This window comes from Glandiceps talaboti, chromosome 16 (assembly GCF_964340395.1).
Source record: "Glandiceps talaboti chromosome 16, keGlaTala1.1, whole genome shotgun sequence".
NCBI classification, from domain to species: domain Eukaryota; kingdom Metazoa; phylum Hemichordata; class Enteropneusta; family Spengelidae; genus Glandiceps; species Glandiceps talaboti.
In genome coordinates, this window is record NC_135564.1 from 851,004 (window position 1) to 872,180 (window position 21,177).

General features: G+C 35.1%; 3 protein-coding genes across 3 annotated transcripts; 1 reads left to right on the forward strand and 2 right to left on the reverse strand.

Moving 5' to 3' along the window:
• Nucleotides 1-1,694: 1,694 nt before the first annotated feature.
• Nucleotides 1,695-9,183, reverse strand: LOC144447446 (uncharacterized). Its single transcript, XM_078137478.1, has 2 exons — nt 8,973-9,183; nt 1,695-3,334 (listed from the first exon to the last, which is right to left on the reverse strand). The coding sequence occupies exon 2, from the start codon at nt 3,325-3,327 to the stop codon at nt 2,725-2,727; it is 603 nt and encodes a 200-aa protein (XP_077993604.1). The 5' UTR covers nt 3,328-3,334; nt 8,973-9,183; the 3' UTR covers nt 1,695-2,724.
• A 148-nt stretch (nt 9,184-9,331) lies between these two features.
• On the forward strand, nt 9,332-12,356 carry LOC144447805 (uncharacterized). The gene is made up of 2 exons (XM_078137892.1): nt 9,332-9,552; nt 11,494-12,356. The coding sequence occupies exons 1-2, from the start codon at nt 9,498-9,500 to the stop codon at nt 11,778-11,780; spliced, it is 342 nt and encodes a 113-aa protein (XP_077994018.1). The 5' UTR covers nt 9,332-9,497; the 3' UTR covers nt 11,781-12,356.
• A 1,121-nt stretch (nt 12,357-13,477) lies between these two features.
• LOC144447349 (uncharacterized) lies at nt 13,478-19,736 on the reverse strand. Its single transcript, XM_078137319.1, has 8 exons — nt 19,665-19,736; nt 18,399-18,635; nt 17,615-17,737; nt 16,998-17,134; nt 16,381-16,489; nt 15,746-15,970; nt 14,585-14,679; nt 13,478-14,320 (listed from the first exon to the last, which is right to left on the reverse strand). Exons 1-8 carry the CDS (start codon nt 19,687-19,689, stop codon nt 14,204-14,206), a joined length of 1,068 nt encoding a protein of 355 aa, XP_077993445.1. The 5' UTR covers nt 19,690-19,736; the 3' UTR covers nt 13,478-14,203.
• Nucleotides 19,737-21,177: the final 1,441 nt, after the last annotated feature.

Genomic DNA, 21,177 nt, shown 5'->3' on the forward strand with positions numbered 1-21,177 from the left:
TTTTATCACTGGGGAAGGTTGGTCTAGGTATGTGCAAGGCGAGGTCTTATATGTGTTGGGCACATTTTCGTTTGTAAAATATGCGAGTCTGGTGTCACAACATATCCAATGAATACATGTAGTACGGTTGATAATCTACTTCAACATTACTGTTGGTGAGTTATGTGAAGTAAAGTCATACGACCTTCCCTATCTCAATGAATACATAATAAATCACATAGATTTACCGTGTCGATACTGTACGACAGACAGATAACAGTACTGGATACATCAAATGAAGAAGTCGAGTTGTTTTCAAAGACGGAGAATTGTTTAGCCCAAAAACATAGTTGTCCCGATTTCACAACCCTAGTACATAGTTTCTATCTGTCGGCCTATGTATAAAACTACTAGATAAAAGACGTGCAAACGTCCAAAACAATCTGATATACTACATATAAAAATGGGATAACGCGTAAAATACTAAAACAAATTACTAGTAATATCGACTCTATTTTTGGAAAGTATGTAATTAGAAACACCTAAATGTGTTTTACATGTATATTCACCTGTTTGGTAATATGTCAAATAAATTGGGTTTTATCACAGATAACGGAAGAATGTCTTCAGTGAGTTTGCTCATTTGGAAGGGAACCAGATCAAAGTATACTTGCGTAGTGAAATTTACAATGACAAGAGAGGGTGAAAGTATTCAACGCTTTCAATTTCGACTTGCCAACTTTGGTCGTCAATGGAATTCTCTCGACGTACGCGTGTTCACATTCGTAACCATGCGATCCGCCACCCCAACCGCTAACCGTGACGGTCGGGTTTTTGGCCCTACATCAAATTTTGTCTTGAACAATTGTCGTATGCCTAATGTTAAGAAGCATAACATCGATTGTCAGAACGCATGATATTTCTCAATTATTTGATGATGTATGCAGTGTGACAAATACACCAGGCTGCATGTGTGGGTGGGTGGGTGGAAGAACGGCACTCCCGATCCCAAGTCCTGTAGATTTGCATATGTCGATTAGGAACGGGGACGACAATGACAGGTGTGGCCGTAGAATGATGACCTCCAAATAGTAACGTTATCAATCTGACAATCATCTGCAGTCATAATTCACTTCACTTCATGTAGGTATGGTGCTTTGAAATACAAATTAAACAAAACGTAACCCATTTATGTATGTATGTATGTATGTATGTATGTATGTATGTATGTATGTATGTATGTATGTATGTATGTATGTATGTATGTATGTATGTATGTATGTATGTATGTATGTATGTATGTATGTATCTGTGTTTGTTTGTGTCTGTCTGTCTGTCTGTCTGTCTGTCTGTCTGTCTGTGTCTGTCTGTCTGTGTGTGTCTGTCTGTCTGTGTCTGTCTGTCTCTCGCCCTGTCTCTGTCGCTGTGTCTATCTGTCTGTCTATTTCTGTCTCTCGCTGTCTGTCTGTCTGTCTGTTTGTCTGTCTGTCTGTCTGTCTGTCTGTCTGTCTGTCTCTTTCTCTGTCTCTGTCTGTCTGTCTGTCTGTCTGTCTGTCTGTCTGTATGTCTGTCTGTCTGTCTCACTTTCTCTCACTCTCTCTCTCTCTCTCTCTCTCTCTCTCTCTCTCTCTCTCTCTCTCTCTCTCTCTCTCTCTCTCTCTCTCTCTCTCTCTCTCTCTTTCTCATAGCGACTAGCGACAAGTATGTGCATTAATCTTAGTAAATGTATTCAAGTGCGTTGCCAAAGCAGTATAATGTTTGAAGGAAAAAAATTAAAGTATACCTCGGCCTATTGTAACAATCAGTCACTGGCCGTTAATACCGTCCGTGATATAACTGTAAACTTATATGAGAGCATTTCACTGTTTGGTTAAAAGAATACCAAAAGTTACAAGTCAGAAAATGATACCGAAATATTACTGTAGTAAGAGTTAAAAGTTCAGAAAGAGAAAAAAGTGTCATTCTTTGCTGCTTTTGAGTGTGTGATTAAAATGGTGTTATAAAACATTGACTGTTATATATCGGTGGGTAGAACATGAAGCTTTTCACAAGATTAGTTTTGATTGGTTAAGATGCGTTATTGGTGGTGATTATGACAATAAGGAAATATTATACATGCTTTCCGATCAATTGGACCATTCCAATGTTTTACATAATCCTTTATCAAATGTGTTTACTATATTCTAAATCATGGTGTACTCTCAATCTAATTACCATGTTTTCATTCATGCTTTGTGACGTGAAAATATTCAAAGACATCATTCAGTGAAAAATAAACGATGTAATTATTGGGTAGTTTAGCATTTAAGTCACGACTTCCATCTTATAAATCTTACTGATTCTTATGTCCGTTTGTATACTCGTAATGCTAACTTTTGATCCGACGTGTAGATTTACGTAGAGCTACTTTACACTACTGGATTTCAATCTTTGAATAGTGGTGATCAATAAAATCTATATAACTTTTTGACAAGGAAAGAGATTAATTGTTTAAATGATTTTTCACTTTAAAGATAGTTTTTAAAGATTTCTATGTTGTTGTTTTAAAAAATGCATTGCTGTAATAATACATATGATCATGCACTAATCTTGAAAACACTGTGTAGATCTATGCAATATGACTAATTGTAAAACTAATCCAAAATTCGTTACTGTGTCCATATCAACAGAAAAATTACTGAAGAGACAGTCCTTTTACTGTTATGCGTCAACAGAGTATTACTTTCTTACAGTTCTCTTGTAAGCTTACTGTTCTTTCTTGATTTGGTCCTTCTCTTTGACAGCTTTCCATTTCTTGCCGAGTTGTTGATGAACAGTTGGAAATGTCCAGTCTTCACTTTTGATGTAATCTTCTTTCACTTTGGTCATATCACTAAGAAAGTCATTGTACTTCATTCTTAGTTGTTCCGTCGACTGGTCAGGATCCATCGCTGTCGTTCGCCCCCACACGTCAACTTTCTGTTCTAGTTCCTTCAACTTGCTGCCTGCTTTGCTGTGTTGTTCTTTTAGACTTTTTGGTGAGTGTTCGGAGCTGTTCAGAACCACGAGAGACGATAAAATAACCGAGCTCACAGCTGATAAGAGAGCTAACGTGATATTTGTGTTGTTAGTTGAGTTCATGTAGTCATTGAGAACACTTCCAGCATTTAACGTACATACGGCTGCCATGGCAATGGATAGGTAGGTAAGCCATCGATCACGGATACTGTATCGGTCAGCGCTGAGAAAATGTGAAATACTGTGAAAATGGAGAGAATAAGCTAATCTTTCCGCCATATCGTGGAAATTTTCTCTTATCAAGTGTGCCGAGTCTGCCATAGTTACTTCTTGTGGTGTGTTTCCGTCCATCTCGATACTAAAATATGAAGATATTGAGATTTTAACTGAATGTTTAACACAGACAGGGTGTTTCAGTCACGTCACCGTTAACGTCAGCTTCAGATTGTGTCTGTACGCAGTTCTTTTTTGACATTTATATACGTTTCTCCTTCACGTGACATCCACACATCCGACAGCTTAACAAAAGAAATGAAGAAGTAAACAGTGAGAAATTTTCAGGACAAGTTTCACTCCCAATTGTACTTTGTACATAGATACCTAAACTATCGTTTTGGTCCATATTGACAGTACACTATATTTTAAAGCAGCTGCTGGAACAGGTTTTTAAAAAACTATTTTGTTAGGTGTAATAATTTACTTGTAATATCGTACACCGTGAACAGTATTGCATTACCTGTGGGTAACCTTATTTTGTGTAGCTGTATTCGCAAATTTAAATCAAATAAATTTTTCGAATCCGTTTCAAACATCAGCGCCCTCAACGGCGATCACGATTTCAATATGTTTCTGTACTACTTATGGATAATAAGCCCATTGATTACCATATACGGTATAGTTATTGGTAATTTTCAGTGATTATATCGTGCTTGTCTGATCGAAAAATGATACTCAAGTTAAAACTAGTGCGTATACAGTTTTAGCACTGTGTCATATTCAAACCGAACTTTTGTTTCATTTTTTTATTGGCTATATCTTGGTTATTTGATGAAAAAATGTCCCAGTTGCCGCTATCAAGAATTCATAGATAAACCATCAATTTCAGCCATTGAATACAAAATGCAAATTGCTGATAAGTATGTTGATAGGTGACGCATGAAGACAGACAGACAGACAGACAGACAGACAGACAGACAGACAGACAGACAGGCAGGCAGACAGACAGACAGACAGACAGACAGACAGACAGACAGACAGACAGACAGACAGACAGGCAGACAGACAGACAGACAGACAGACAGACTGTACTACAAAATAAAACTCAGCGTCTAATTATAGACCAAAACAATTCACTCTTACCAACTATCGGTTAACAATTGTTTTAGATATTTATGTTTCAGAAATTGTTTTGATTTTAAACTTTAATAAATACGTTCTCTCGACAAGGAGGCCATTTTGGAAAATATTAATTTCTCGGCTCTATAAAATCTCTAAGATTGTTTGTTTTTCCTTATGTTTGCTTGACTCGTTCAATAATCAAACTTCATGTGAAGCCATATCCAGTCTCAGCAAATTAACATTTACAACGTGTCGATAATTATGAGAATTCTAACATCCATACCACATTTCAATTCATCCAGTTTGTGGTGTATCAGAATCATGTAGTTATCTCCACTACGTCATCATCGAAACACTAAAGACAAGTTTCGGTTACCATGTCCTGTTTCTCGGCGGAAAGTATCTTTATCACGAGATAGCATTTAGTTTTTGTAAGATAAGATAGTTGTTTCCTCATTTCGTATTACTAATATCGTAGTTTATTCAGTTATTCAGTACATTAGGCCACCGGCCTCCTTGTACATTATGGAAATAAATATTAAATAAATATACAGAAGATTTCGTATTATGATGTACGTAGTGGGCGATTTCAATGACCTAAAAAGTTTCAATAATTGAACAGTGACGTCATTGCTCCAAAACCAGCAAAGAAACTCGTAATATGTGCATTTTGACAGTAATAGATACTTTTAGTTGTGTTTTAAACGAAATCCGAAATAATCCTGTCAATACTTTACATAGGCTACACATTGAAATTACGTATTCCGAATCCCAACTTTGGAAATATTTAAACTAGACACTATAAGTAGTACGTAAAACTTAGTACGGTTTATTATATGCTTTGTACTGAATATAACATAATTTGCTTGTTTTTTTATATATTTTTTTAAAACCGGGGAAACCCCGAATTTTGTTTCTCCGTCTCTAACTCGAATCCACGTGAACCGTGCATTTGGTTTGACTAAATGTGAACTGGTTATTAGTGGTGACTAGATAATATGTTTCAGTATAAGCAGAATTAAGCAGAATACTAGTATCAAATGAAATAGGCTGCGTTCAGATTTACGGGGGGGGGGGGGGGCTGGGAAGAAATTGGCGGTCCATAAAAAAAACGGAGTTGAAAGGCCTCAATCATTTTTAAGCTAAAAGGGAAGGGGGTGGGGTGGGGTGGCTTTTATTTGTGTAAATTTTTAGCTGGTGATTTCTGTCAGATAAAAAGATACAAAATATACACACTGATTTATCGATTTAGCGGGTGATTTCTGTCGCAAAAATATACACAAAATATATACACATTCATTTATCATTTTAGCTGTCTGAAAAAATTACACAAAATATATACACATTAATTTATCTTTAGCTGATTCCTGTCTGAAAAGTATAAACATCAGTCACATCTTTTAAACGATGATTAATGTCAGAAAAATTTACAAAATATGATGGAGACACAGAGGCAGTAAAATATTTACTCTTTGAACAAAATTTAATGAGTCGCCTCCTAGGCTAGAGATAAAACGGAACTATCTTTACGACTAAAAATTCGGTGTATCGAATACACAATTGTTAATAAATTTTGGTATGAATTATTTACAGTGATTTTGATGTCACCTGTTGCACAAAAAAACCATGAAATTTCTGGATAAACCTCAAACTTCTCCTTTTCTGAATTATGGCACAATGATTTCATATACATTTTCATTTTTGTGTATGCAAGTCCTGTCTGATCGGAATTTAATGTCAGTTAAACGTGCGCCCTCTCGGTTTGCTTTGGCCATTTTACGGTAAGCAGACAGTTTCAAACGAGCGTGTTTCACACTGTAGCAGGTGCATCAACTGAAGCGTTAGTTTTTTATTTTGAGCTTTGATTTTGTAAACGTTTTTTTTTTATTCTTCCGAGTCTTCATGCAAAGTAGTCCAATCCCCGAAACATTGAAAAAGATTTAAAAAATTAAAGCTCAAAATCCAATTATTAAAGCTATGCCTATTTTATTAAAGCTATGCCTATTTTATCAGTAGTTTTGGGCAAAATGAAATTATGGTGATTTTCATATACTGTAGTTAGTTTTGAAATTCTGGATAAATTTTTAAAACTAAAACAATTCTTTTGTATTTGTTAACGTTGCTAAGTTAAGTTGTAAATTTTCTTCACAACCAAGTCGTTTGAAATTAGTATTATCAGTCCATGGACATCTTGATATTTCTCATATTGATACACAAGTACATCAACAGTAAACATATATATGCATGATAAAAGCTTACACAATATTGTTTTACATGCAGAATTCATACATGACTAAAATACTTTCTATAATAATAAGGAGTGTATCTTGAAGAGCTGAGTTAATATGTTTTTTGGGGATATATCTTTTTCCTTTTTATTGATAGTACAGGTACTTACAGTATTCTACTTACTGGTCTATACTCCCTACTATGCAATTGACTGTTCTAACAATACCAGAACATAAATTGTAACGTCATAGAAGACATGTATTGACATTAACATTATACTAGAATACAGTAGTTTAATCAATCAAAGTGTTTTGTTAATATTTTCACTTGAGTAAAAAGCTTATAAACTCAGTTTGTGCCACTTTAACACACGTTTTACTCATCTTAGCTGTTTATGGATTGAAACATAACTCAACTAAGACTGGATGAAAAGGTACATAACTCAACTAAGACTGGATGAAAAGGTACATAACTCAACTAAGACTCGATGAAAAGGTACATAACTCAACTAAGACTGGATGAAAAGTCTGGTCACGAACACTTCCTGATAATTTACTAACTGTAGTAAAGCTTTCTCATATAAATGTCTATCACATAAATGTCCTACTTTCTAATATATTGAAACATCTATGAGTGTATAACTAAATAAACAGTAAACAGATATGAATATATATTTTAATGGCAAGTATCAAGTTCAAATAAATAATACAAAATAAAAGTAAAACATATATGAAATACTAAACAAACACTAGTATTTAAAAATGTGTTTGAAACTATCTTCAGCCTTCAGCATCATAGTAAGCAAAATCAAATATGTTCCTTTAACAATTTTCTGACAGTACTGATTTCAGCTTTCTTGATTAATCTATAACCATCAGTTGAACTTAGAGTGAAATTGTCATACAGGTATAACAACAAACAAGTCCTGATCACATGGTCAAGTCCAGGATCCAATGCAAAAGTACCCAACTGAACAACTTCAGTTTCTGTTTCTGTTGACTTGGTCAAACTAATTCAGGTTGTGGTTACACAATTGGGCAGAATCAGTAAGGATGAAGAATGTTGATTTGTTTCCACACTTCTTTGAATATTCCAATAGATGTTATTTGTTAAATTGTTCCAGTCATTTACAATGTGTGGATAAAATGACTACTTGTTTGTATTTGTTTTGACATAGACCCTTGTGTAGGGTCTATGGTCTATTCTTGTCTGTGGGTTTAGACAGTCTATTCTTGACTGTGGGGTTAGACATAGACCCTTGTGTAGGGTCTATGGTCTATTCTTGTCTGTGGGTTTAGACATAGACCCTTGTGATGGGTCTGTGGTTTTGGCGGGTGTAGTGCAGAGAGTCAATGTCAGTGATTGTCTGGTTTATCTGGTTACATGTTTCAAGTGTTCAGCCAGGAAGGCAACTTTCCATTACATACTTTATCTACCATGGTGAGTTGGTAACACTTTCATCTGTTTTCTAAGGGTTCCCATGTTTATCTATGGTGCTGATATTAAAGTTCAAAATACAACTCTTACTGGTGGTTATCTGTATTTTCATGGTTTGTATTTTTTGCACATCGGTAGGTAGATGGTCTAGAAATATAGTGATTATTTATGACGACAAAACTCCAAAAACGTTAGCATATCTGCATATAATTAAAGTACATATCAACAATTACTTGTAAAATACTGTCTTTGACCCCTACTTTCCTTGTTTGTTGTACTACAGAGTGGCTCAGGAAATACTACTGTGTCTTTTTGTTATCTTCGGTTTGCTTGTCTTTCTCTTTCATAGCTTTCCACTTCTGGCCGAGCTGTTGGTGTACGTGTGGAAAGGTCCAATCCTCACTCGTTATATTCTCTTCCTTAATTTTCATCATATCACTTACAAACTCATTGTACTGTGTTATCAACTCATCGGTGGTCTTGCTTGGGTCGATCGCTGTGGTTCGTCCCCAAATATCAACTCTTTGTTCCAGCTCTTTATGTCTGCTTCCAGCTTTTACATGATTGTCTTTCTTGGTTTTGGGTGCGTGGTCGGTACGGTTGAGGCCAGTAATGAAAGCCAGAACCACGGCACAAAATGATGACAACAAAGCCAGGGTAACATTAAATGGGGTTTCTTTCAAATAGTCGTTCATAACACTACCAGCATTTGCTGTACTTACTGCAGCAAGGATAATGGCTATGTAGGTTAACCAGCGGTCTATTTTCTCGTACCAATCAGCACTAAGATAGTGAGCAACGCCGTGGAAATGTAGGGAAAAGGCCAGTCTCTCTGCCATATCAGTGAAATTCGCTCTAATAGCCTCCGTTGCTGGTTGAGGGAGTTCTGGTGCATGTGCGGTCGACATGTTGGTGTTGCACAAGACCAGTGCTAATATTATCTGCAGACAGTACTGTAGTGTGAAATGCAAGTGTGAACACTATGTAAATACCTCTAGAACTTGTGAGTCATCCGGTTTCGTCACTGACTACACAAACTGGAAGCACTACGTGTACGTCGCTGAGAACGCCACGTGTAAATACCTCCAGGAGGGTAAGTCATCCAGTTGCAATCGTATCGTGTGGTTTCGTCACTGGCCACACAAACTGGAAGTTATTTACGTCGCTGAGATCCAGTGGTAAAGACAGAAGTTGAAGTGTCTAATGACCTTACAATGTCTAAGACAAAGTTCACCGGTAGATGGCGCTCACACAATTTGGCCTTTGTGGTTATATTTTTTAATTTACATATGAATTAAGTTGTTGGCAACCCTGTATATTGTAAACAATAAAGTTAAGGGTTGCAAAACGAGCCTTACACGTTAACACAGCGAAGCTAAACATTTCATGGTACAGTATTAGTTTACTGTAGCTGAAACTTGTTCCAGATAATTGCCATCGAGACAGTAGCAGCGTCTGATGACAGAGCTTGAAAAAATATTTACTTGACATCGAGCTCGTACCGTAATTTTCACACAATGTCTTCTCGCGGGGGACAACTAGCTGGCGGAGCGTCCATATACGATGAAGACGGTGAGTATATTTAGTTGATAGTTTATATTTGAGTCCAAAGGTAAACGGTAAAGTTTGACTTCTTAATATCGTCATCTTTCAACGATAGGGATTTTTACAGGTTAAAGAGGCGTAATTTTCCAATTTTTTGAAAAAAAAGTCTAGCTATAATTTATTGAGTCATACATTGTCATAGTAACCACATTTCGCAGTCTCTGCACATTTTGTCTAGTTGATTAGATACTCCTGTGTATACATTTTTACTCAAATGATGGATTATAAAGAAATGTGAAAAAAATTATGTGTTTATTATATAAATGTGACTGGTAATATAAATTCCTGATGTGTGACATACAGGGCTAGTGACCTAAAAGTACCAGACCCTAATACTCCATAGTCACATTAACACAAAAGGTTAACAAGACCAATCAATATTCCGTCAAACCCACCTATTGAACGGTATTTAAACACAGGACAAACACATTCTCAAATATGTATGAGTACCTACCAACATACCAGTTGAGCCATTTTGTAGAATTGATCAGATCTCAGGGTTCAAACTACTCCACTGCTTTACTGTCTTCACTTTTCTAATTGTTCAAAAAATGTGAATTAATCATTTTTTAAAGATATTTGTTAGTCCATTTACATTTGTATAACTATTTAACACCAATTCAAGAAAATGTGGTTAATTAATTTGCATATCTATCATAGAAGGACTGTGGTATCTCAATATCTTTGGCAAATACATTTGAACACATAACATATACTTGTATCAACTCATCAATTGTAGAAGAAAGTACCTATATATGGTCATACAGCTGTACACATGCATGTATTACAGGCCCATTATTCAGTGCCAGGTTCTTGCATTAGTGATATGATTTTATCAGTGTTGCCATGGAGATATTCTTTTTTTCTTTGTGTAGATAGGATATAATTCTCTTGTTCAGGACCAACATTTTGTAAAGCTCTGCATGGCAACTGTTTTTCTCAGCCAAACTTTAACCCTAATCAGACATGGGTATTTTAACACTGTAATCATGTACTGAATAGATATGGGTATTTTAACACTGTAATCATGTACTGAATAGATATGGGTATTTTAACACTGTAATCATGTACTGAATAGATATGGGTATTTTAAAACTGTAATCATGTACTGAATAGATATGTTTACAATTTATGTTTACTCTTTTCACAAATTTAATTAACTTTGTTTTCTTTAAGTGGTGTTAAATATTTGACAGGATTTACAATATTTGACCGTCTCTTCACATCTATGGTTTGACTAGCTCTACATTTACTCTAACCCTTTCCACTATTTGTCTTCCTCTTGTTGATGAAATCAGTCACTACATGGGTGGGGTGGGATGGGGCAGGGTTGGGTGGGTTGGGGCAGGGTGGTGGGTGGGGGTGGAGGAGGGAGGATATTCTCCCTGCAATTGCTAAGAACACTCTTAAAGTATAGAATAAAACCAGAAACTCCACATCATTTTTATTATGAATTTCAAAATAACTCTAAAATCTTTTCTCTTTTTATCATAGAAAGCTGATATTTGTTTATTTGATAAATTTATGAGTTATGGTTCACTTTGAAAAAATGATTAAACATCAGGAGTGAAAAACAATAGTTGTCTGACAAAGTTATAGAAAAAGTTGGTCCAGAACAAAATAATAATCCTCTGTAATCCTCATGGCTCCACTGATAAGATAACACTAATGTAAGAATGTGGGATTGAAACCCTGGCCTTTAATTGTTTTAGTCTTTGGTTAGAGTAAATGTATATCATTTGAGAGGGGAGTACATTACAAAGCTTTTCCACGCACATTGTACTAAAAAGAATATTTCAACTTCTTAACAGTATGATTTTTTTATACGGTGGCTTATATGGAATATTTTGTACATTTACATGGTTTGAGTACAGAATCAAATTTCAGTTTCTGTTTGAACCTTTTCAGGTCTTTTCTGTGACCGGAAGTTGATCTACATGGCAACATTGATCGGCAACCGTTATCCTGAACTTGGCTATGAACTTGGACTGGGTCCAGAAATGATGATGCAAGTTAAGATGGCTACACCGGACAATCTTCAACATCAAGTGTATAATATGTTTGTAGCGTGGAGAGCAGCACAGGGTCCAGCAGCCAATATGTACACACTTAACAACGCACTGAAAAGACTTGGATGGATATCAGTATTTACACAGATTCAGAACACTCCAGATAATTTCTATCCTATCCCATAATATGTTGCTGTTTTGGGTAGCCAAGAACAGTATTAAAGGAGAACAGTACAGAGGTGTATAATTTCCTGAAATATTTCAGTTTCATGTAAAAGTCAACTTACACCAATCTTCTTCCTATAAGCACACTCAGAACTGTACATCATCATTTTGACAGTATGTACAGTTTGAAGAATCAATGCATGATACATTATCATTTGTTTAGAGCAAATAAATTATGTCATAGAACACATGAATCATGGGAGACAGGAAACTACAAATTATACCACTGAGGGCACTGTTTGAAATCATGACAAAAGTCATTTAGAGCATAATCAATGATGTGAGAATATAGTCAGTAGCTACCAATACTACATTCATCGTACTCCTTCATATTGACTAAAAAATATGTTGTTCTGGATCTGTCTCTTAAAAGGAAACTGAGCCTATCAGTGAAATGTCTTGACAGCAGACCATAAAGGATTATTTTATTTGACAAAGCAATAGAAGACAAATCTTTCTACATGCTTTATACGAGTGCATTATTATCTGCCAAGCTTTTCATCAGCTTTAGTGTTCATTGTGGAGTTATTTGTAATCGGTCTGGCTAACAGGTTTGTTGTCAATTTTGTGTTGAAGTTTTTGTAATTAAATTTATTAATTTATTTATAAGTTGTTCTTAGATTAAAACATCTCTCCTTTCAGCAACTGGTATTTTTTAAGCCAGTGCTATAACTCTTATAAGGTGATATTTTCAGTGCTTAGTTTCAAGGCATGAATATTTGTTGTTACCTATAGATTTAAAAGAAAACTTTTAATTTGTTATAATATTCCAGGTTAGTAGTGTTCATGTGGTAAAACACTTGAAATATTGAAATGGAATAAATTGATGATAAAAATCACATAATGTACATAAAGTCGTCTCTGTGTTGTTTCAAACACCAACATGTCAGGTTACCTAAGGCCCCCCAAAAATAATTATTTGGTTCCAGTTACCCAACCCCACCTAGATTTTCACTGCCTACCCTAAACTTTTTTTAACATTTTGAAGAAAAAATAATAAAATCACAAACAATTGGGAAGTCTCACAAGAAATAGTGGATGCAGAAAGTGACATCAACTTCAAAAGACAATATAAAACTGTTCTTCCAATCTGTAATGGCTGTACATCTGATAGGAAGAAATAAATAACACAGAGACCATTTGGAAAACAATGGAAAATATGAACTAGACACTCACACATGAAAAAAATATAATAAGATAAAAATAAAAAATCTACCTATTCTAAAATTGAGCGTAATCGGAACCACACAATGTTTTTTATTAGGTCTAATGTGAGAAAATCTGTTGCCTGCCAACAAATCTATAGAAAAGGTTACATACACAAAGAATGCAATGGATTCATTACAGATAATATAGCAAACTGTTAGAACCTGGTATCGAATCATGGGCCATTAATTTCAAAGTTACATTGCATAACTGGGAATGTGTTTTCTTGCATAGAATTTGTAGAGGAACTTTACTCTTAAGTTGTCTATAAGATAAAACATTCATGCCACACTGTTACTGTGTTAGTTATCACTCACTGTGGTTTAGAAGCCTGATAGGGCTGAACAACAGTCTATACACTATGTGAATAGATTGTCTAACATGATATTTATCATTCCTGTATATCATCAAACATACATATACATATACATATGGACAGAACATGACAGAGACATTTATTTCAGTTGTGAATATCTCCTGTATTATTAAAAAATAATAATATGAATATTAATGTAATTTACAGTACAGGAATGATGGTAACAATATTTTGTTTATCAAAATCCCAAAATATCAACAATTTTCCTTTGTTTATCAAAATCCCAAAATATCAACAATTTTCCTTTGTTTATCAAAATCCCAAAATATCAACAATTTTCCTTTGTTTATCAAAATCCCAAAATATCAATAAATTTTCCTCCTTGTTAAACTAGATTATCACTTTATCCCATTCATTGTTTATTTCAATATAAAGATTCAACGTCATGGCAACTTCAGTTTATACCATTGTTATGTGGTGTTCAATATATTAGCTAAAATGTTTTAAATTGCTGTTTTTTAAAGAATTGTTCATATATTATGCTTGAGAAGGTATAATTTATAATATTATTCCCCAATATTTGTCTCCATTCACCTTGAAAATACTCGGTGACCTAAGGATTTTGTCACAACATTTCTTGACAAGGCCCCTTAGGCCACTCACAATTTCTTCAGAATGAAGAAAACTAAAGAGTAATAAATATTTAAATTTGTGGTCTGAAAAACAATTAATTTTGACTACTTCTAAAATAACATAGGAGGAATGTAAAATTTAATTTAAAGAGTAATAGATATTTAAATATGTGGTCTGTAAAACAATAATTAATTTTGACTACTTCTAAAATAACATAGGAATGTAAAATTTAATCTTTCCAAGTTCCAGTCTCTTTTTGTTTCTGTTTGGAAGCCGCTGTCTGTGCATATCTTTTCTCGCTTCCTGTAATTCTTCCCATTCGACCTGAATCATAATCCCGGATTGCCTACAAAGAGAAGTAATTGCAGAGATAATGAACATCATTTTGAAAAGTATATTTATGTAGTCTTTGAAGACTGATGATTAGTAATTATCATTTATGATTCTCCCACGATTACAAAATATATTAAAATTGGACTACTCCAGTAATAATAGAACAACACGTGAAAATCTCCAGTCAGCAGGACTAAAAGAAATCTGTTCATGAAAACACTGGAATATTTGTCTGTTATATGAATACTCATAAGCCATCAATGAATTGTAAACCCACCTGTTTGATCTGTTCCTGTGTGTTCATCACAAAAGGTCCATACCTTGCTACAGGTTCATTGAGTGGTACACCAGCTAATAATAGTATGTGGCACACTGTAAAACAAGTAATAATTATAAACACTCATTTTATAAACTTATACAGCCTTAGAATTTGTTAGTGGTACATCTGTACATTTATTTATACATATAAGTCTCTCAGTATTTTGTTCTGCTATTGTTGGTTTACTCTAAAAGCACCGTGTGTATGATGATCTGAAGTTGTTTGATATCAGTTATGTAGACCACAAAATACTGATTATGTCAGTTATGCAGACCACAAATTACTGATGACGTCAGTTATATGCAGACCACAAATTACTGATGACGTCAGTTATGCAAACCACAAATTACCAATCTGATTAAAATCCGATGTGGTGAAAGCGGCTAGATGTCCTTATTTACCTCTATTCATCGTGTTGTGACGTTTGTTTTGTTCGAAGTGATCGCCGCCTTCGTTCACCACATCGGATTTTAATCAGATTGACAAATTACTAATGACATCAGTTATGCAGACCTTAAATTACTGCTGATGTCAGTTATGCAGACCACAAATTACTGATGACGTCAGTTATGCAGACCACAAATTACTGATGATGTCAGTTATGCACACCACAAATTACTGATGACATCAGTTATGCAGACCACAAATTACTGATGAGTTATCTTATTATCCTGTAATCACGATCTCGGTTTGCTAAAATAGACACAAACTAAAATTATTGTTGCAACATGTTGATACAACATTGATAAGCTATTGAATGGATGACATGAGACAGAGACAGTATTTTATTGATAAACTTGCAGTGTACTGTTTTGGGACTTTCAATGTTTGCATTATCTTGATCACAGGGTGATTAGAATCACACAACAGCGTCACCACTATCTCCCACTTGTGTAATCTACCACATTGAACAACAATAGTTTTATTTTGAGTCTTATCTTAGTAAACAGAAGTCTTGATTACTAGAGTCATTATTGCAAACATGGTTTTTACAGACTACAACATGCTAGGCTTTAATTGTTATTCATCCAAAGTGTATCTGGAGCTCTCATAAATGCACGACAGTCAATGTTTTACAATATTATTAATTGTTGTATGCTGTGAAAAAGAGTAGCATACCTTGGTTGTCATCTGCTTGCATTGTAAACACAGACCCAGCTGTGAGTTCACCAACTTGACCCATTTTGGCCGGTTTCTTGTCATGACCAAGAAAGCCTGCTCCTCTCCAAATATATGCAAATCCATTATAGGACTCTGGTACTTCCTGGGTAAAACTGGCACCAGGCTGGAGATGAATATCCAGAAACATTATTGGAGTTCTTGTCTCAATGTAGGCCTGGGTACCTGAATGGAATACCAATGAGATAATAGTGCTTTAATGGTTTGGAAATGAAGTTTAAAAATATGGTAGCCCAGTACTAAGATGAGATTTCTTTGTTTGTCAATTCAAGAAGTGAAGGGTACTAGTATGTGTACAATTATTCTCAAAACTGCCAACAATATCAATTATCAACTCCTGAAAAAACATGGATTAATTTTAAGTCATCACCTATACATGTTCCCTTGATCTGTCTGCTGTTTTTTGAAAGGTTAGTAAAATACAGTTACTTTGGAACAGTAAGTTAAAAACAAAGGCGATGCTTTGATCTGTCTACTATGGCCTTCTTGGAACCATGAACAAAATATTCTCCATTGTTTTTTTTAAAGTTTCTTTACCAAGAATTTACAATCTTGACCTGTATGAGTTATCATACCTAGTGACTTTCCAGCAATAACTTTTACTTCAACTTTTCCATCTGGTGTTTGTACAACTGGGATCTTCTCAGGTGGTGTGTCCTGATAGCGAGGTGCAATATATTTGTCCTGAATATTTAAAAAAAAAGATTTCACTGCAGACAAAGTTCCTCAACCAAAAGCCTTATCAACGATAACTTGTATAACAGCAGAGATGTACTGAGGTGGACATAGAAACCCTTTCTGGCCCTCTCCTGTTAAAGGCTATATACTCTGAAGTATTGGTTATGTGTGGTTCAAGTCAAGTCAGACTTCATTGTATTTCTGTCCCTGGACATAGAAACCCTTTCTGGCCCTGGACATAGAAACCCTTTCTGTCCCTGGACATAGAAAACCTTTCTAGCCCTCACTTGTAACTCACTTGTTGGTCATGTGTGGTTCAAGTCCAGTCAGATTTCATTGTATATCTTACCTCAGTACACTTGTATTGATTACTGTATTAACTTAGATATGATTTGGGGTGATAAAATACCACCATAGTCATTTCAACTTGTTTGTATTGTAATGCTAAATAAGGGGAAAAACAAAATAAACTAATCTATGTCAATTGAGGGCGCTGTGTATAGAGGATTCTTACCACTGCAGGTAAATTGACCCATAGTTGAAATGCTTCAGAGTTTCCACCATTCTTTACTATTTCATCCGGTGGCATCTCACTGTGTACAACACCACTGCCTGCTGTCATCCATTGCACCCATCCATCTCGTAAAACTCCTGTGAGACACATTAAATCAAGATACACAGTCAGCAGAACGATAACCAGTATGATACATTTATCCTTGCAATACCAATCATCCTTTTATATCAACTTATATTAAAGTGGCCCTATGGACGAGAATTGGGTATTTATTTTGGATTTTTAATTTATAAAACCATTTTATCATGGCTTCCTATTTGAAAAATTAACATGAAACAACATATGCCAAGTCCTTGTTTGAAACTCAATAAATTGCAAAAGATTAATAATTGTACAATAACAAATATTTTATATATATTTTAGCTTTTTGCAAGGTATTGCGTTACAAACACAGACTTAATCAATGTTGTTTCACATTGATTTTTCAAGTAGGAAGCCACGATAAAATTGTTTCATATCAAAATTAAAAATCTAAAATAAATACTAAAGCCACTTTAACATATAATAATAATCTTGTATCTTTCTTTGAAGTGAGTGATTTTCATCTTTCATCTTACCTTCATTACCAGCTGAGTCTTTATGATGTACACCGCCCTCTATGATGTAGGACACTGTTTCAAAACCACGATGTGGGTGATCGGGAGCACCAAGTGCTTCTCCTGGTTTGTGATATGTTGGACCTGTTGACATGATAAATATATAATTATTACATCACTTGTCTATCAACTGTTACAACTATTATATACTTGCATCTGTGTGTGTGTGTGTGTGTGTGTGTGTGTACGTGTGTGTATGTGTGTGTGTGTGTGTGTGTGTGTGTGTGTGTGTGTGTGTGTGTGTGTGTGTGTGTGTGTGTGTGTGTGTGTGTGTGTACATACTCTAGTGGTATTGCACCACTTGCCATGCACGGCTACAGCCTACAGGGTTGCCAATAGGGTTGTTTGTTTTTGTAAACAAAACTAACTGAGCCCGAGTCCCCTGTGGTCTGAATCAACTTGAGCTGGTCTCAAATGGCACTCAACTATAGACAGTGATTGGTCGAATACATAATTAGAAATGGTTAAATCATACAATCAGGTCACATGATGAATCCATAATTGTTGTTGTGTGATCGAGTGACCTATTAAAATGCATGCAACAAATATATCTAAATGAGGGTAACCCACCAACCAACACTGTTATGATACATCAGATTCTATTCAAATTTACAAAATATTTTGCACACGTTGTATGTTAGGTGGGACATGATATGTCATTTTGCTTCGATGTGTGAAGATGCTACTTCATGGCTTACCTTACAAAGTTGTGTGTTGAGTACAATGTACTATACAAATACATTACCTATATGATCCAACATTAAGAAAGGATCCACCATTGATAATCTTCCACCAATTGGTCTCCGTATCAAAAATCCTCCTCCTTCTCTCTGTTCACGTGCTGTTATGATTTCTTTCACTAATCGTTCCATGGTTTCTATGGCAACACTATACCACTGTTTTGGTTGACAAATTTGACTAAAGTTCTTATCTTGTACACTATTTGATGAGATGATGCAACTCCAATAAATTAATATGAATACTGAAAACAAATCAAAATGTTGACTCATTGATTCATGTGTACATATTTCCTTTAACATTAAGAAAGAAACTTAGCTAGAGATACACCACAATAACCTGTCACTGAGTACCTTAATAAAAACATCATGTTGATGTCAAAGTCAATATTAGACAATAACTTGATAAAAAGTGTGTAATCTACAGGAGAGACTTTCAGGGAGAAGGTATGCAGATCACAGTATTTAATTCACTATTTAAAATACAATCTCTTCTAATACAATCATAAATAAATAAATAATATTATCAACATTAATTCATTCATTCCACATTTCAAAATTTTTGAATTTTTTTTTTTCTGTGAAATACAATTTGTTTTTATGTATAAGCATTTTATGAATGATATAATAAAATTGTACACAAATATTTGTTAATTTTGGTTATCAAGTTTTCAGCTTATAGGTACAATAAATTCCTACCAATGCTAGCACTAAATGGTCTATAATTATGTATATGCTGAGAATATGTATTCTACTGTGAAAGTAAACTGGGAAGTAGATGCTAGTCCTGCTTGCAGATGGTGCACGGGTCTAGCTTACTGACATATCCGACCCTCAAGGAAGGGATGACTTACTCTGTATGCAAGCAGGACTGAGTAGATGCTAGCTTGGCAGTGTGATATCTCTTGAACTCAGTGGCTTAGGCTGATATTGGAGGTATATGAGTACAAGAGTATAACAAACTGAGTGTACTGAACTTGGCAGATAGATAAATACTCTGTGCATAGCTTGTTACAGCAGTATACTATACCCAGATGTTATTAAAGTGTTACAATCATTCATTCAATCTTTTATACCCCACATTGGCATCCAGACTACAGTATACTATACCCAGAATGTTAAAATGTGTATAGCTGGTTACAAAAGTATACTATATCCAGAGTGTTAAAATGTGTATAGCTGGTTACTACAGTATACTATACCCAGAATGTTAAAATGTGTATAGCTTGTTACAAAATTATACTATATCCAGATGTTACATAGGAAAGACTTACCAGTAATCTTTGTATACAAACTCATACCAGCTATACAGGAAGTACACACACTGTTTTCCCTTACTCATGTCATGCCCTGTTTTACATAAACAACAATACTCCAGGGGGTGCCACACTCATGATCCAAATCATTCTGGGAAACAGCTGGTAGAGTCCTGTATTACTGTATGTGTGGCTGCGCTGTCATTAGGACTCAACCAAGTATTCAAATTAACAATTGGTACAACATGTCAGACAATATGTTTATGAATAATAGCTTGATAATATGAAATAACCTCATGACACTTGAGTGCAAGTGTGGCATACTTGTGGTATTTGCACAAGTGCATGCTTGAACGTGAAGTGACTCTCTGCGGCCATAACTTTCAAATGTATAAGCACAGGGAGCTTGTTTTTTGTTTGTTTGTTTGTTTGTTTGTTTGTTTGTTTGTTTGTTTGTTTATGTGTGTGTGAGTGTGTGTTTGTTTACTTACTTGTTTATTTGTTTGTGTTTTGTTTGTTTGTTTACTTGTTTGTTTGTATTTGTAAACAAAACTAACTGAGCCTGAGCTCCCTGTGGTATAAGTGAAAGTACAGCAGAAAACACTGCAAGCACAAGTGAAAATACCCTCTGTACATCATGCAGCATGGGGTTATTTTATTATTACATGTTGAAAGGAACAACAAATATCCATGAAAGGGATACTTTGCGATAACATGCTCTCATTTACAAAGAATGCCTTCATTTGCATATCATTTGCATGCAGGTATACAATAATGTTTTCATTTACAGTGAAAATACTACTATAGTATGTACATTCACCAGTGGAAGTAATCACTGGTATATATTCAATATAAAGTTTGATTTCCTTGAAATGGGGAATAGAGTACGGAGATCTTGAAATAATTTCAAGATATATATTTCATCAAATTTCTAAACTTCCTCAATGTATTGGCAAAATTCTTGAACCCAAACACAATGATAACACAATGTACATCAGGTGAACCCTTAATACATGTCATGACCTTCCTACATGCCATGGCTTTGACCTTCCTACATGCCATGGCTTTGACCTTCCTACATGCCATGGCTTTGACCTTCCTACATGCCATGGCTTTGACCTTCCTACATGCCATGGCTTTGACCTTCCTACATGCCATGGCTTTGACCTTCATTACATGCCATGACTTTGACCTTCATTACATGCCATGACCTAAATACCTGTCATGACTTTGACCTTCATACATTCCATGACCTTCATACATGCCATGAAATTCATACACGCCATGACCTTCACACATTCCATGACCTTCACGCATTCCATGACATTCATACATTCCATGACCTTCACGCATTCCATGACATTCATACATGCCATGACCTTCACGCATTCCATGACATTCATACATGCCATGACCTTCACGCATTCCATGACATTCATACATGCCATGACCTTCACGCATTCCATGACATTCATACATGCCATGACCTTCACGCATTCCATGACATTCATACATGCCATGACCTTCACGC

Excerpts from the sequence above, each read along its gene's own strand:
- LOC144447446 (XM_078137478.1), bottom strand. The coding sequence starts at position 3,327 with ATGGACGGAAACACACCACAAGAAGTAACTATGGCAGACTCGGCACAC.
- LOC144447805 (XM_078137892.1), top strand. The coding sequence starts at position 9,498 with ATGTCTTCTCGCGGGGGACAACTAGCTGGCGGAGCGTCCATATACGAT. Across the intron at positions 9,553-11,493 it reads GTCCATATACGATGAAGACG|GTCTTTTCTGTGACCGGAAG; the intron begins GTGAGTATATTT and ends GAACCTTTTCAG.
- LOC144447349 (XM_078137319.1), bottom strand. The coding sequence starts at position 19,689 with ATGAGTTTGTATACAAAGATTACTG. Across the intron at positions 17,738-18,398 it reads CTTAATGTTGGATCATATAG|GTCCAACATATCACAAACCA; the intron begins GTAATGTATTTG and ends TCATGTCAACAG. Across the intron at positions 15,971-16,380 it reads TATTGCTGGAAAGTCACTAG|GTACCCAGGCCTACATTGAG; the intron begins GTATGATAACTC and ends TATTCCATTCAG.